This window comes from Balaenoptera borealis, assembly GCF_965194805.1.
Source record: "Balaenoptera borealis genome assembly, chromosome: 12".
In the NCBI taxonomy this organism is placed as follows: domain Eukaryota; kingdom Metazoa; phylum Chordata; class Mammalia; order Artiodactyla; family Balaenopteridae; genus Balaenoptera; species Balaenoptera borealis.
The window spans coordinates 102,261,652-102,276,880 of record NC_138869.1 but is presented as its reverse complement, the minus strand read 5'-3'; the positions used below and the strand labels follow the sequence as shown (position 1 = coordinate 102,276,880).

General features: G+C 35.8%; 1 protein-coding gene across 1 annotated transcript in view; it reads right to left on the bottom strand.

The window, feature by feature from the left end:
- LOC309608051 (uncharacterized protein) overlaps positions 1-15,229 on the bottom strand; it is a 286,253-nt gene that overhangs the window by 183,539 nt on the left and 87,485 nt on the right. The window contains exons 11-13 of the mRNA XM_082347275.1: positions 8,337-8,487; positions 3,486-3,749; positions 168-378 (exon numbers count right to left, since the gene is read on the bottom strand). Coding sequence (XP_082203401.1) covers positions 168-378; positions 3,486-3,749; positions 8,337-8,487 — 626 coding nt within the window. The remainder of the gene's footprint in view (positions 1-167; positions 379-3,485; positions 3,750-8,336; positions 8,488-15,229) is intronic.

The following is a 15,229-nucleotide window of genomic DNA, read 5'->3' as shown; positions in this document are numbered from 1 at the left end:
ATTTATAATCATGCAATATGAAAACTAGTATTCTTGTCTATGATTACATTCTCTTTAAGTGGCAAGATATAGAAAGAAATACACTAATACTACTGCTTTTCCAGGTTTATATAATATAACAAGACTTGAAATATTAGTAATAGAATGCTGATAAAATGTGAACTAACCTTGAGATGGGAGTGAGGAGGATTTAGCTTCGTCACCCCTTGAGGCACAAATGTTCTTCTCTGTTTCTTTCTCTGAAAGGCCAGCTGTGTTATCGACACCTGATTCTGCTTTCTCTGCTTCAGCCACTAAACAAACTGGAAATTCAGGGGGAAGCTGAATATGTCTTTCATGGTTTTTTTGGTCATCCAAATGTAGAGGAAGTTTAACTACCTATTAAAAGATAGACCTGTTATTGAAACTGTTGAAAATATTACACACACAGCTAATTATTTCTCTAGAACAAGGATATAATTTGCAAATCTAAAAGGTCAACGATGAATTCAATTTTTCCAAAACTTCCATTTGTTTTTGTTTGGTTTCATTACAAAAAAAATGCATTTTTTGTATTAACAGGTTTACATACAATATCATTGCTCTATATGTTTATTAGTTTCTTTGTTTTATAATTTCTTTAATTTCTTCTTTCAAATAACACTGTGTGTCTAATATTCATGCTGGAATAAAATTAGCAAATATCCATTTGCTAGCTAGTATTTACTATCTTCAAGAAACAATATTTTAAGTTCAAAAATAAATGATCAGATTGTAGAATCTAGTGGTGAATATAAGGGTGCTCAGTATGCAATTTTTTCAACTTTTCTCTATGTTTAAAATGTTAATAATAAAATGCTTGGTAGAAATAATCAATGACACAGGAAATGAAGTATTCAGGAAAGTGAGGGATTGATAGAAAAGGTTTTCTAGGAAGAAGTTAAAGGCTATCTTCCTTGCATAATTTTCCATCTTACATTCTTCCACACCCACTCGGGGGGTTGAACCAGAGCAACTTCCAGCCTCCTTCTTAAAGCTCAGGGTTATTAGCCTGAGTTCTACCCCTAGTAACACATGAGGTCATGGCTGAGGCACACACCTTGGCTCGGCCAGCCCCTCTGACTGTGGCAGTTTCCTTCCTCCAACAGACACCGGAGGGAAATGATCAAGACTTTACTTGTTTCCTCTAATCTCTAAGTCTGCATTGCAGAACCCCTTTTCTGTTCCAATATCTACTTTATCTTTCTTTTCTCTTCCCAACCTCAAGTTATTCTTCTCCTAACTCCAAAAGGACTACTCAAAATTAACTTGTTCAGAAATGTTTGCATTTGAGAAAACTCACATCAGAAAAATCCACATATTTCACAATTTCACATGGAGGAAAATACGGTTTCAAGACAAAAATTTTTCATTTTCATCCTTGTGAAAGAGAAGCATCTACATTCGTACTTATTCTGCCTTACAATCAGAAAATCATACATCTTGAATAATAGTACTATTCTCATTAGTAGGACTCACTCTCCCTCCCCAACTCCTTATGAAATATACACAGGAAGAAAACTTCTGTTATTGTCTATCAAATAAGAAAGCTAGTGTACAATTATGTCCATTTGTAATGGATAATAGCCAGAGGGCTCTACAGATAAATCATAATATTACTTTTTTCATAAAGTTTTTTTTTAAACAGGGAGTCAGAAAAAACAGGAGAAAAAAATGGGCAATGAGTTCAAATCAAGTAGATTTTAGTGAAATCAAGTTATTCTATTGTTCATCAGATAATCTCTTTTCTTGACTTTGTAACTTTAAACATGACTTCTTGATTTTACCTCAAATATAAAATATATATCTCTTTATTATCGATATCTGTACTACCTAAATTATCTTTTATGAAACAAAGTACTGATTTTCCATGTCATAATTTATAGAACACTGAACATTAGGTAACAATGAAAAATTTAGTGAAAAATTATTAATGCCTTTTACATTACCTAATAAATACCAAAATTTATTTTCTTTAATGGCTATATTTTCATTTTCATTTCATTTTGATCTCTTTGTACAGTATTCAAGTCACCAATTTGTTAAATACTTTGTTGAGTGTTTTCTACAGTTTTCTTCAAAGTTTGGGTGATTTTTTAATAAATCCTTTGGATTCATTTATGATGGTCTTCCTTTTCAAACTTATACCAATTTTCTAATCTTTAGAAGTTTTTAAAAATTTCTGATCCTGAGGTCCACCTCAAAACAATTTAATCAAAAGATCTGGGAACAGGACTCAAGCTATAGTATATTTAAAGCTTCCCACATGATTCTAACATACAGTCAGATTTATTTTAGGATGCCACTATTTCCAGAATGAATAGAAAGACACATATTCATCTAAGAGTGGTTTTCTTAATAGCATACCTAGACTGTGACAAGAAGATATTTCAGCAAAACATTATAACTGAATTAGCTAAAAGGGAAAAAATGTCAGTTAATGAAACTTAAATAGAAAATGGAAAACCATCCCATAAGAAGGATATGTAGCTGCTAATTTTTAGGTCAAAAGTACATGTGTTTCCTGAAAATGTCCATATTTAATGGTTCTTTCAGTTAGGTAGGTAGGTAGATAGACAGACTGAAAAAAATATCAAACATACAGGTAAGGAAGAAAATAAATCATAGCATTTTATGATACAAGCACCCCAGAAAAACAACGTAAACAGTTAGAACAAATTTGGACATATAAGACAAAAATAATTTGACTAAAAATGTGTTGGAATGCTTTATATTTCATGTATGCTGTCATTTTCTTTTTTGGATCCTCCAAGGTGGTGGCCTAAAATGAATTTACACAGCAGCATTTCTGCTAAACGACTTGGTTAGAAAATAGAATGTCAAACCTTTACCAATAAATGGTGTGTGACCAAGTGGTTTTTTGTTTTTGTTTTTTTTAATTTTTGATGTAAACTAGGCAGCTTACACTGAAGCCATGTGTATGGCAAAGAGAGCTTTCTGATGGCCACTTTCATCCTGTGGAAATGTGGGTCATTGGGTATCTGCTGTTGGTCTCATCAAATAAATATCAAGCATCCAGAAGGCAGAGACCACCTCTATCTCTTCATATCCCTGGAACAAGCAATGCTCAACACAAAACAGAAGCTCAATAAGATCTTTCGAAAAAGAAATATATCCCCTGTCCCATGTTGGTGAGACCAGTCTGCTCCAGCAGCAACAGATTGTAAACTGAGAAATCAGGGGACTTGGATGGCTGTCCGGACTTATTTATAACATAGACGTTTGGATTAAATTATCCTTAAGATTTCTAACTCTAGAATTTTACCCCTTGTTTGTAGACATAAATTTAATCTGCATTATGAGAAATCAGTATTAAGATGTAATTACTTTTATAGGTTTATGATACTGGAATTTTCAATAGCATGAAAGGAAGCTAAAGGCTAGAAAGAAGCAGCTTTGGAAAATTTTTAAATTCTTTTTCCCATTCACAAAATCATATTGCAAACCTGAAAGTAGAGATTGCACAGCCAGTGGTCCAGGTCCAAGCAAATCAAATCTTCAATCTTCCTGAAGTTGTCGAGTTTCTGGTCATAATGTCCTCGGAGAAGTGGACACTTGAATTTTCCCTCCACTACATCCAAGTTGCTATCATACAAAGGGAAAGTTGTCCAGCCCACAACTTGGTGGAGACAAGCAGATTTCCCACGAAGGAGAATGAGTTCAAACAAGAAAGCTGCACCAGGTTTCACATCCTTCTTAGATGGGAGTACCTAGGACAGACATTAGGACAGGGGAAGACCAGGATGCTTGTATTTAGAAACACATCACAGTCAGAGACGCCCACAGATAATTTAGAGCTTAAGAGTTGGTTTGTACTTTTACTGTTTGCTCTTACAAACTCACCATTGGGGGCACTCACATAAATAAATGTTCCAGCCCAAGGTAATTGAGCAAACATACCACCATGAAAATATGACCCCAAAAAACAAGACAAATTTGACCCTGCCAGTTCAAGATTCTGCCCTTTATGAGCTTTAGGACTCAAACTTGTAATATGTTAACTAAAGTGGTATACTGTATTGTTGCTTGAGCTGGTACCTCTTTGTGTAACTATTTCTATCTTTTGTCTTATTGTTTTACTTGCCTGTCATTCATCTTTGTATCATTCAGGTAACCAGCACAAGTACTTTGAACAGAAGAAATGCTTTTCTTTAAAAAATAAAAATGGTTGAACAAACTATCACACTCCAGAGAAACTAATCCTGGGCATAATAATAGTCTGAATTAACTATTACAAGGTCGACCTCTTCAAAGAAATATAGTGTCCCATTTAATTTTGTGACTACTCTGTATATTTCAGTTGACACTATAATGCACATCACTGTATAAGCAATTTGTCAGTGCTAAGTAAATAGTGTTAGGCATAAAGATGGATAGAATGATCAGATTGACCAAGCCATTGTTCACATCCCCAGACTAGAGATGGAGGCTATTCTCCAGCCTTTAAAAAAATTTTTAGGAAAGTGCAAGACATGAATAATCTTTTTTTTAAAATAGAGTATAGCCTTGGGTTGTTTTTTTTTTTTAATTCTGTGTGAATAATTATAAATTGACAAAGGTAGGAACTTGCCTAAGACTATTTTATAACAATACATTTAACCAAAAGTATGTAGGCATATTTTATATGATTTATATAAATATTGCAAGACTTAGTTTATGTTTAAAATGAAGCAGAAGCATCTGTTGAAAAATGCCATAACCCTGTGGCAGCTGCTATTAAACCATTAACAGGATCAAGTTTCATTTAAACCAGATTTACCATTTTCTACAACAGCCCATGGGAGACCTAAAAACATTACGCACAAATTACAGACAAAAGAGATTCTTAATCAAGCCATACTTTTCATTTGGTTAGTTGGCTGTGAGTAACCCTTGTGATAAGAGAATAAAAGCTAAATGAGGAGGAGGAGGAAAAATGGGGTCAGAAACCTGTTTCAGACCATCGTTTAAAAATAAAGCTGAACTGCTGCTATTACAGTCATTTCATCAATTTTTATCTCTGCATTTAGAAGTGAAAACTAATGTCCCTCTTATACTAACCTGATCTTACTCAGTGATATGTTCAAAATATTAATAGATTAAGTAAGAAGTTGACCAGTACTGACCCAATTCGATCATTAAGTTTCCTGTGGTCTTGGGCAAGTCACTTCTCTTTTTGTATCTAAATTTCCATGCATTCAAATTTCCTCATCCATAAAAAAAAGAATATAAGCACCTTCCTCACAGAGTTGATGCAATTATCAATTTGGATAACAAATTTTAAAATGTTCATAAAAATGTAAAATGCACATAAATATTATTATTATTATTAATCTTATGACTTTATGCCAACTATTTCTATGACTTAGATTATAGTTTATTTTAATAAAGAAGAAAAGAACATTTTAAGGTTGAAGATCATCTGTAAATATGTAAAACACTAGTATCATTTTGTGCGTGAGAAACAGTTCAAGGCTACCAAACATAATCCAGTAACACCAGTCAGCATTGTGTCACCTGTAACAATGTAAATTAGAAGCCAGTCTTTAGGCACAAAAGGATCTTCACTTCAGCCTATTTAACAAGATAGAGGTGTCACATGCAATTACCCTGACAGTCCCCCCCAAAAAATAAGTATTTGAACAAGACAAAACCTAGTCACTGATATTGACTGAAAAGGAGGGTAAGAGCCATATGTTATCAAATAGAGGAATTTATCTGACAACAGTTGTCTTATTTATTCTTTTAGTGCCTTTCCCTTGCTGTATGTTGTAGGAGAGATCTTTTGCCCTGTAATGTGTAGGTTGGGACTCATTTTTTTCCTCTCTGGCAAGAAAGGATCACTAAGTTTCACTGTACCTCTCAGAGGAAGCTTTCCGCAAACCTGAGTATTTCCATAGCTGTCCTATGATGTGATGTTTCCATAGTTTTCTGTAGCTTTGTAATTGAATGCTATATAATAAAGGAAATAAATGGATCAGTCTCCTCCCAACTACCAATGCTATCTCATCATCAAAGTCCTGGTAGCTGGAGGTCTTAATTTCTTCGGAGTAGCTTTATTTTCTGAGTGCCATATAACATAAGGGTGATGCGTTTGATCTTCCATATCAAAGAAGGTACATGTGAAAGGAGAGTGGAGAACAAGCAGAAAAGAAACAAACAAGAATTTTGAAGGCTGAAGTCTGTACGGAGGTTTGGAAGAGAAAGCAAAATTCCTTCCACTTGGACACCAAATACTTTTAAATTGAAGCAACTCAGAAAGGATTAAGGAAGTCTTACAAAATGATGAAAATGCGTATTGACGAAGTATTTTTCAATTTTCTGGATTTTCTGAAATATTTGGAAGGATTATTGTTTTCATTCTCAGAAAAAAAGTTGACAAAGTAATTTCAAAAACAGAAGGCTTTCAAAGTTCTGCTTCTCCTTATGATGGAGATGGTCATAAATGCCCATAATTCTTACTATAACAAGGAAAAAACTCCAGGTAAATTACAAAATTATGTATATTTTGAACGCCTGGGGAAGCTGAGGACATGAAGCTTAGAGGAAACTAAATCTCAGAGAGCATAAGCCCTTCATATATGAGTTAGGACTAGAGGTAGCTTTAATCTCAGGGAACGGGTGAAGGAGTAGATCTCTCACTGGGTGAGAGACTTTGTAGGTAAAAGGAGAAATTGGCTGAAATTTTAACAATCTTGGAGTAATGTGGAATGTCGTATACACATGAGCCCCAAACACAGAATGAGTCCTTACTACTTACAAATTCTCAATTTTAGGACTCTTACTCAGCAGCATGTGAGCAATTGGGTTCAGGCTGAAAGTCAAAAAGAGACCTTCCAAGGCACGGAAATCTCAAAGCAGGGCTAGGGAGCAGAGTGGTTATGTGGTGCTTGGATACCAAACCCAGCTGGAAGGAGGGATCTTTCACACTTGAAAACTTTTAAAACCAGTGGTGAATTAAAACTGATCAAAGCCACAACCTAACCCCAACTTAGCTTAACTCTAATCAGAAAGTTCACTCTAGCTGCCTGACAGAGGCTGCTTTTTTTGTGCGGGGTAAATATTTTCTACTTCAGTCTTTACAATTCATTTACACACAATATCTGGCATACAGTACACAACTATGAGACATCCATAGAAGCAGGGAAATGTGATGCACAGATAAAAGAGAACAGTCAATGGAAACTGACCCACGGATGACTCAGATGTTAGACTTAACAAACAAATACTTTAAACAATCATTATAATTAGGATAAAGAAATAGGGAGGAAGATGGAAATAACCAGGGGAGGGAGGACAATTTCAAGAGTGAACTTTAAAAATGTTTAGGGTACTTGAAATGAAAAATTCATTGAATGGGCTTAACAGTAGAAATGGACATGGCAGAAAAAGGATAGATGACCTCTAGTAGAGGCCAGTAGGAAAGTCCCAACTGAAGCACAAAGGCAAAAAGAATGAAAAAAGGGGGGAAAAAAACCCCCAACTGATCAGAGCATGTAACATGTGTGGGACAGTAATAAACAATCTAAACACATGTAATTGGAGTCCTAAAAGGAAAAGAGAAAGACAATGGTGCAGAAAAACATGTGAAGAGATAGCGGCTGAGAATTTTCCAAAACTGATGAAAGATATCAACCCAAGAAACCAAGGAATTCAGAAAATCCCAAAAAGAAAAAGGAAAAAGGAAACCTGGGCATATCATAGTCAAACCAATAAAATCAAAGATAAAACCTTAAAAATAAAGGGCTACCTATGATATTTAACAGAAAAGTTCATTATTGAATGTCAAAGGGTCATACGTTCCTTATCATGAAATCCAGAATTAATATAAAAATATTATCTATCATATGGAAAATTCTACTTTCATTTTTTTCCCCAGCTTTTTTGCCCTGCACTCAGATCATAAAAAGTTACTTTTATCTCTGGCACTGAACAAAATGTTACCAGAAACTTTGGTTCAGTATAAGCTCTACTTTTTGCTCCTTGGTAGGCTGTTTCTTGCCTGACATCATATTGTCACTTTATATTTATCATAAAACTTGTAATTCTTCAGCATTGCATTAAAGACCCTAATGCTACCTCACCACAATCTAACTTTCTAGTTTTATTTTCTGTTAAACATATAGTTAAATATATGTTAAAATATGTAATACATAAACATGCAAATTAAATATGGTCAAATTTATTGACAATATATCTGTCTGTCTGTCTGTCTCTCTCTCTCTCTCACACACACACACACACACACACACACACACACACACACACACACACAGAGTCTACTATTTTATCATGACAGCCTCTTCATCAGGACATACCTCTTCCTCCCCCAAGTTTTGCTCATTACAACCAAAGAATCTCGTGTCTTCAGTTTGGACAATATCTTTGAGGGCATAATTTCTAATCTCCAGGCTTTCAAACAGAAGTACAGGCAGAGATACTGGTGAGGCCCAGACATGAACTTGGAGACTTAAATGTTTTCATAACAATTACTAAGATATTCTAAGATTTTTGAAGTTCTTAAAACTTAAAATAATAACAATATTAGCAAAAGACCTCAGTGACCTCAGAAAAGGGCATTTTAAAAATTTTGTTGAGGAGTACAGACTATCTAATTAAAATACTGATTGTACATAGGCCACATAATTTAAGAAGCACTGTTATATTCAGTCCCTTGCTCAGTTAGAAATCTTTTCTGTTCTACAGGAGATAGTTCAGTCTCTATCTGAACCCTACACTGATAGGAATGTTTGCCAATTCAGAAGGTAAATCAATTCCTTGCGAACAGCTTTTTATTAGAAAGCTTCACTCCCTCCTCAGCAGTTATGGTGTCATAAGTGCTGTTCATCAAATATTTCCAGCTCTTCACCTTCTAAGCGTATAGTAGGATTGCATGTCCAAGCCTCGTTGTGGTTGGGTGGGCCATGTGACTAGCTCTGGACAGAATATGTGTCACTTCTAGGGCAGGGCACTTATTATTGGGTCTAGAGTCTCCAGAGTTTTCTTTCATTTTTCTCCTTTGCTACAGTGACCAGTGACCAGTCTTTGACTTAGAATGAGAATGGGTAAAGCAGAGCCCCTAGCTGTCCTGAACTAGACACATAGCTTGGGTGAAAAATAAGCTTCTATTGTATTAAGCCACTGAAATACTGGGGGGTTTTGTTACCATAAAATAACCAAGATAATATTGACTGACTGCTCCTGCTTTGTATTGACTCACATCCAGTCTTAACTGTTCTATAAACATGATTATTATACCACAATAGCTTCAGAGCCATAGTTCTAAGTCATTGGACATAAAGTCGAAAACCTAGTGGTTCTTTGCCAGCGTCATGATAAAACCAACTGTAGAGGAAAATGCAAATACTCACATACTGCACTACAGTGGATAAGCAGAATACCCAACAATGTTTCAGTTGTTTGTGGTAAGACTACAGTGACGCTGTTTGGATATTTCTTTGGTTGGAATTCCTATAAATGCATCTTAAATGCTTTTGACTTTATATATAGTTTACCTCAGTCCTAATAGTTTACCTCAATCCTGCCCTGTTTAATTGCTTCTCTAATTTAAAAGGGAAGCTATATGTCCTAATGGGTTAAAAGCATGGACTTTGGCATCAGACAAACGTAAGATCAAATCCCAGTGTGACACTCCAGTAAATAACCTATCATTTTGGGATGGATCTTTGTTTCACCATTTATAAAGTGCTGGTGGTGGTGGTGGAAGTGGTGGGGAAGGAAGGACAGTGGTGATGAAGGGAAGGTGGCAATTTGGGAGAATGAGAAATGAACAAAATAGTGTCTTCTGGGACTAATATTCTGTTGGGAATAAGCGTAGTCAAGGAAGTAAATAAATATACTTAATTTGCATTAGAAAATAGCAAAGTGTTCTTTCTGAGGCAAACAACTCTGGACAGATGAGTGGGAACTGATGCCACAGCACAGGGTAATCTAGGTTAGCCAGTGAGAGTTTAATAATACCATTATTTTCTTTTCCATTCCCTTAGCCAATATAAATAAACAGACATATTAGCTCTAATCCCCAGTCTTTCTGCTGCGGGATGAAAGAAAGTAATTATTCTTGGAAACTTATCTTGGCCAAGGGATCAAGGACAGAGGGTGGTAACAGCTATAACTATCATAGCTTCTGAATAGAAGAAGAGAGAAAATCTTACACCTACACCGTTGGAAAACCAGTGCTCTCATGTGCAAATGTAACAGTTCCAGTTCCCTGTTTTAGAAATTGATTTTTTTAGTTCCTTAATCCTAACAGTATAGCATCAACCATTAACATGTATCAAAAGCTTACTAAATGCAAGGTACTTTTTAAATCACTTTATCCTTATGAACACAATCACCACAATAATCCTATGAAGTTGATTCTATTATAACTCCATTTGACCAATGGCACAACTGAGGCAAAGAGAGCTGGCCCAAGGTCACACAGAAAATAGGTGCAGAGGGTAGAGCTGGGATTTGATTCCTGGCCATGTGCTCCAGAGCCATTCATGCCATGCTTCCGAAATGTTGGAGGTGAACATCAGACAGCCTACCTTGGATTCCTGATGAAGAAGCTCAAGACCATTCCTCTACACCCTATTTCCTGCTCCTTTCCTACAGGCTGAGGAGCTGGGCTCTTTCCCACGTTTCTCTGTATTCAGCCTGTTCTTTCCTTAATTGCTCCCACTGAGTTCAGGCATCAAAAGTAGACACAGAACTTACCAAGAGAAAACATCTCCAACAAAACTCCATCATCAGCATCCTGAAAAACTCCATCATCCAACATCCTTAAAGAATGAATCTTTCTGAATATATATACATATATATGCATAAAACCAAATCACACTGCTGTACACCTAAAACTAACACAACATTGTAAATCAACTATACTTTAATAAAAAATAAAATAAATTTTTTAAAAATGAGTCTTTCTGAGGGCTAGATTCATCAGATAGCTTACAAATTAGTAATTCTGAATAAAAATCTTCCTAAAATGAGGGCACAAGTCTATGATCTCTCAAACTTACAGTCCCTGAATTGAATTTTGTGATTTCTCAACAAAGAATTTAATTATTTAAGAAACCTCCACAATCATACGACAATTTCCTCAAGGACATCGTCTCGCAATCTCCCAAATTTGATTTGTGTAAGAATTACCCAAAGGAGTTTATTAAAAATGCAGATTTCTAGGCCCCTTCTCATCCTTGAGTCAGTAAGTCTGGGGTGAAGCTCAGGAATTTGAATTTCTACAGGCACGTCAAGGTAATGGTGATTCACGTGGTCCTTCAGACCACACTTTCAGAATCATCGTCCAATATGGATACCAAGACAAGACAGGTTTGTGTGTCCTTGATCATATGTCTAATTGACTTCATAGCTTAGGGCGGCCACATTTCTGTCTAAAATCAAACTGATTCATACCTGAATAATTACTGGCTAAAAAATATGGCCTTTCCACCATTTTCCATCAAACGTGACTGAAATCAAGAGGAAATATATGGCATGTCATCTCATTACATCGCAATTCCATTACCTGACCTCAACCTCAATGTGTCATAACTCATCTCTTCACATGCTACTCAAATGTTCAACTAAGAATATTTCACTCCAGGGAGATGGCAAAATCTAATTGAATATTTTAATTTAGAAAATTTAGTTCTGGGATTTCTCCCCCTACCCCCCCCGTTTTTTTTTTTTCTTTTTTTGAAGTGAAAACAAAAGTTGAATTTTCAGTTTCTCCTTGTTAGGCAAAAGATAGATTTTTCCCTTCTTTGTCCCTGAGAGTTGAAGACATTGGGGAAAAATTGGGCACAGCCCATTACTTTTACAAACCCCAGTGACTGAGCCTCAATGCACAAAAAGACGGCATTTCTGAACATCTGCAGCATGATTAGATCAAAGACCAACAAATTAACCACAAATGGTTTTACAAGGAACAGGCAAATACATCATTTGGAAAGGATAAAACTTTTGGCAATAATTGCTAATCAACTCTTTCCCTTTGGGAAACCCACATTGTACCAAAGATATCTGGCAATGTATTAACGCCTGTGCAGTGTTTTACATTTTACGAAGCTCTTACATGCACAATATAACATTTGATCGGCGTGTCAATGTAGTTAATATTAACCCATTTTACAGGTGATTGAAAAAAAGCTTTGAAAAAGTAATGATTTGTTCATGTTTTCCCAGCTACTAAATTATTGATTTGACTATGTCAAAAGCCATATCCAACTTCAGGACTTCCCCCTGTTCATTCATTCAATCATTCATTCACACACCTTTATTAAATGCCCATTTGTACTTAAGCACCATTTTTGGCACTGAGGATAAAAAAAAATTAAATAAGCTCTTCTTCTTGAGCTACAATCTGATAGTGGAGGGGATAAGCAATAAACAAGTAAGACAATATCAATAGTGATAAATGCTCTAATTTATCACTAGTGATATCTAAATAATAAAAATAAATTAGAGATGAACTAGAAAATGACCAGAGGAGGAGCTATTCTGTTAAGAAAATGTTGTCTCGGGAAGGGACACTTAACCTGGGACCAGCAGTGTCAAGGTTTGAGGAGGAACCCCACTAGGAGGAAGCCACAACTAACGCAGCCTTGTAATAAGAAGGAGCTTGGTCTGTTCAAAGAACAGAAAGTGAGTCTCAAATGAAATACACAAGCAGAAAAGATCACATGAAATAAATTAGAAAGGGGGATAGAGGCCCGATCACGTAAGGCTTGGAGGCCCAGGTAAGGAATTTGGATTTTATTCTAAATGTAATGGAGAGCTACTAGGAGAGCTTAAGCAGAGGCTTGACATGCTCTGATTGGCAGTTTACTAGATTGACCTTTATTGGTCCTTGAGTTTAGGGATTTTTTGTTTGTTTGAACCCAAATTGTTTTCCTGTCACCACTATAAGCTTTGAGAGCCCCATCAGTTCAAAGTCATTGAGTACTGCTTGGTACACCTATGAAGCAGACGGATAGGAAAAGATAGCCAGCCCTGTTCTTTGCAATTACCAGGCCATGTGACCTTGGAGAAATTCTTTACCCTAGTCAGCCCTTTGAGACTTCACTCGGCATTCATAGGAGAATTAGTGCCTTAAAAGTCATTGTAAAGCATTTTGTATAGATGTTGAAATATTAAAACCTATTCCCTCTGAATGTGAGTGAGTTCAAATATAGAAGCAAGTTCTTCCTCTTTAGAGAATTCAAAATGATTTGATTGTTGAATTGCATGCAAAGTGAACAAGAACGACTATTTTGTAACTAGGGCATTCTTAACCCTGAATAAATCAGATGTGAACAGATGTAGAGAACAGACACAAAGGACAAAGTTGGATTTATGGCATTTTGAAAGCAGTTCCAATAAAATAAAGAATGTGAATCTGCATAAAACACCAAAAGTTTTAAAAAGTTAAAACGTTTTTCAACTATAAAGCAGAAAACAGTTGTCTATTTGAAGGCTGCAATGTGAGTCTTTTGAATTTTTAGATTTATTCATTCATTTAAAAATATTTATTAAGACAGCCAGAGTTCTAGGTGCCAGAGATTCAGCAGTGAACAAAATAGACCCCAGTTCTTGCTCTCAAGAAGCTTACATTTTAGTGCTGGCAAATATGTTTCAGTGACCACCTGGCAATATTATGTAATACAGCAGCCTCATTCCCAAATGAGACTGGTAAAAATGACTTGATTATTGAATTGCATGCAGAGTGAACGACAACTACTAATTTGTAACTAGGGCACTCAACTCTGAGTAAATCAGATGTGAACAGATGTAGAAAACCGACACAAAGGACAGAAGAAGAGACAGAAAGAGCGAGGGATTTGGCTTTAGAAATGGAAATAAACCTGGTAAAAATACAGAGAAAAATTACAGGAATCGATGAGTAGTTTACAGATTTGAAAAACCAACGTATCAGTTCTTGCCGTTTTCTGTAGGGTAGTTTGTGAACCTCGGTGTTTGGACTGTGGGCTCCAATCTCAGCTTCAAACTTCTGGTCAAGTTCTCATCTCTAAAACCTCAGTTTCTCTAATCTGCAAAATGGGATTAACAATAGATGGCTCTGTGTGAAATTTGCACTGATCGTGTGTATTAAACACATAGTGATGAAACTGGCACAGTTCAGGCACTCAATACACATTATTCTTCCTCTCTGCCAGAGACTATGAGACAATGATAGCATGACCTTTTGCACTGATGGCCCTGGAACCCCTCACATCACTCAGTAACAAGAAGTAGAGGCAAAAGAGCATCCAATAAATTTAATGGAAACTGAGTTTTCTTAGAGGGAGAAATCAAGAATGGATTAACTGATACTTCTTGAAGGGATGTTTTGGACGGCTGGAGAAATCTAACAGAGAGGGAAAAGAAGAGAACATGCTACATGGAGAATTATTATTATAATGAAAAACTAATTATAGCTACCAGTTATTTCCTACATGCAACCCACTATGCTAAGCAATCTATACATCACATTATTTAATGCTCACAAAGTCTCTATGAATAAGGTAACAGATTCCCATTTTACAAATGAAGGAACTGAGGCGAGGGAGATTAGGTAATTTTCCTAAAGTGATGAATGCTAAGTAAGTAGCAGAACCAGACCACTCTTAAAAGCAGCATGCCCAGGGACCATTCACACCACTCAGGAGGAGCCATTTACAATCAGGACTCTCACAAGTCTCTGGGAATTCTTGGCCAGCAGAAGTGACGATTTCAAGAACTGACAAAAAGGGCTTCCTCCACTGATATAATGGCAAACTTTTTAAAGCCACATGATATGATATACTCCAAGGCTATTCATTATGAATGGCAATAATCAATAATCAATAAAAGCAATCAGGCTCAGGCTCTAGTTTTCCTAAGACCACTCCTTCCAAGGAGTTATTAAAATCATTTCAATTCTTCAATATTAAATGTCACACAGAAAATAACCTCTTGCAAAATGTTGGGTTCATCACATTTTAAGAATTAATACTTTAGGTCATTTTAATCAGTTTCTGATATATGCAGTTTTCAGAAAGCACTTCAGGGAAGAACACTGGGGCCATGACTAATAATGACAAGAATATGAACTATATTCTTCATATACATACTGGAACCAGAACATTACTGAAGTACTTTACCATCTTAAGTATTTAGGAAGCTTTAAATAAAAAATAAATTTGCCTTTTTCACTGAAATTGAGCATCCTTTTTTTCAGGCATAA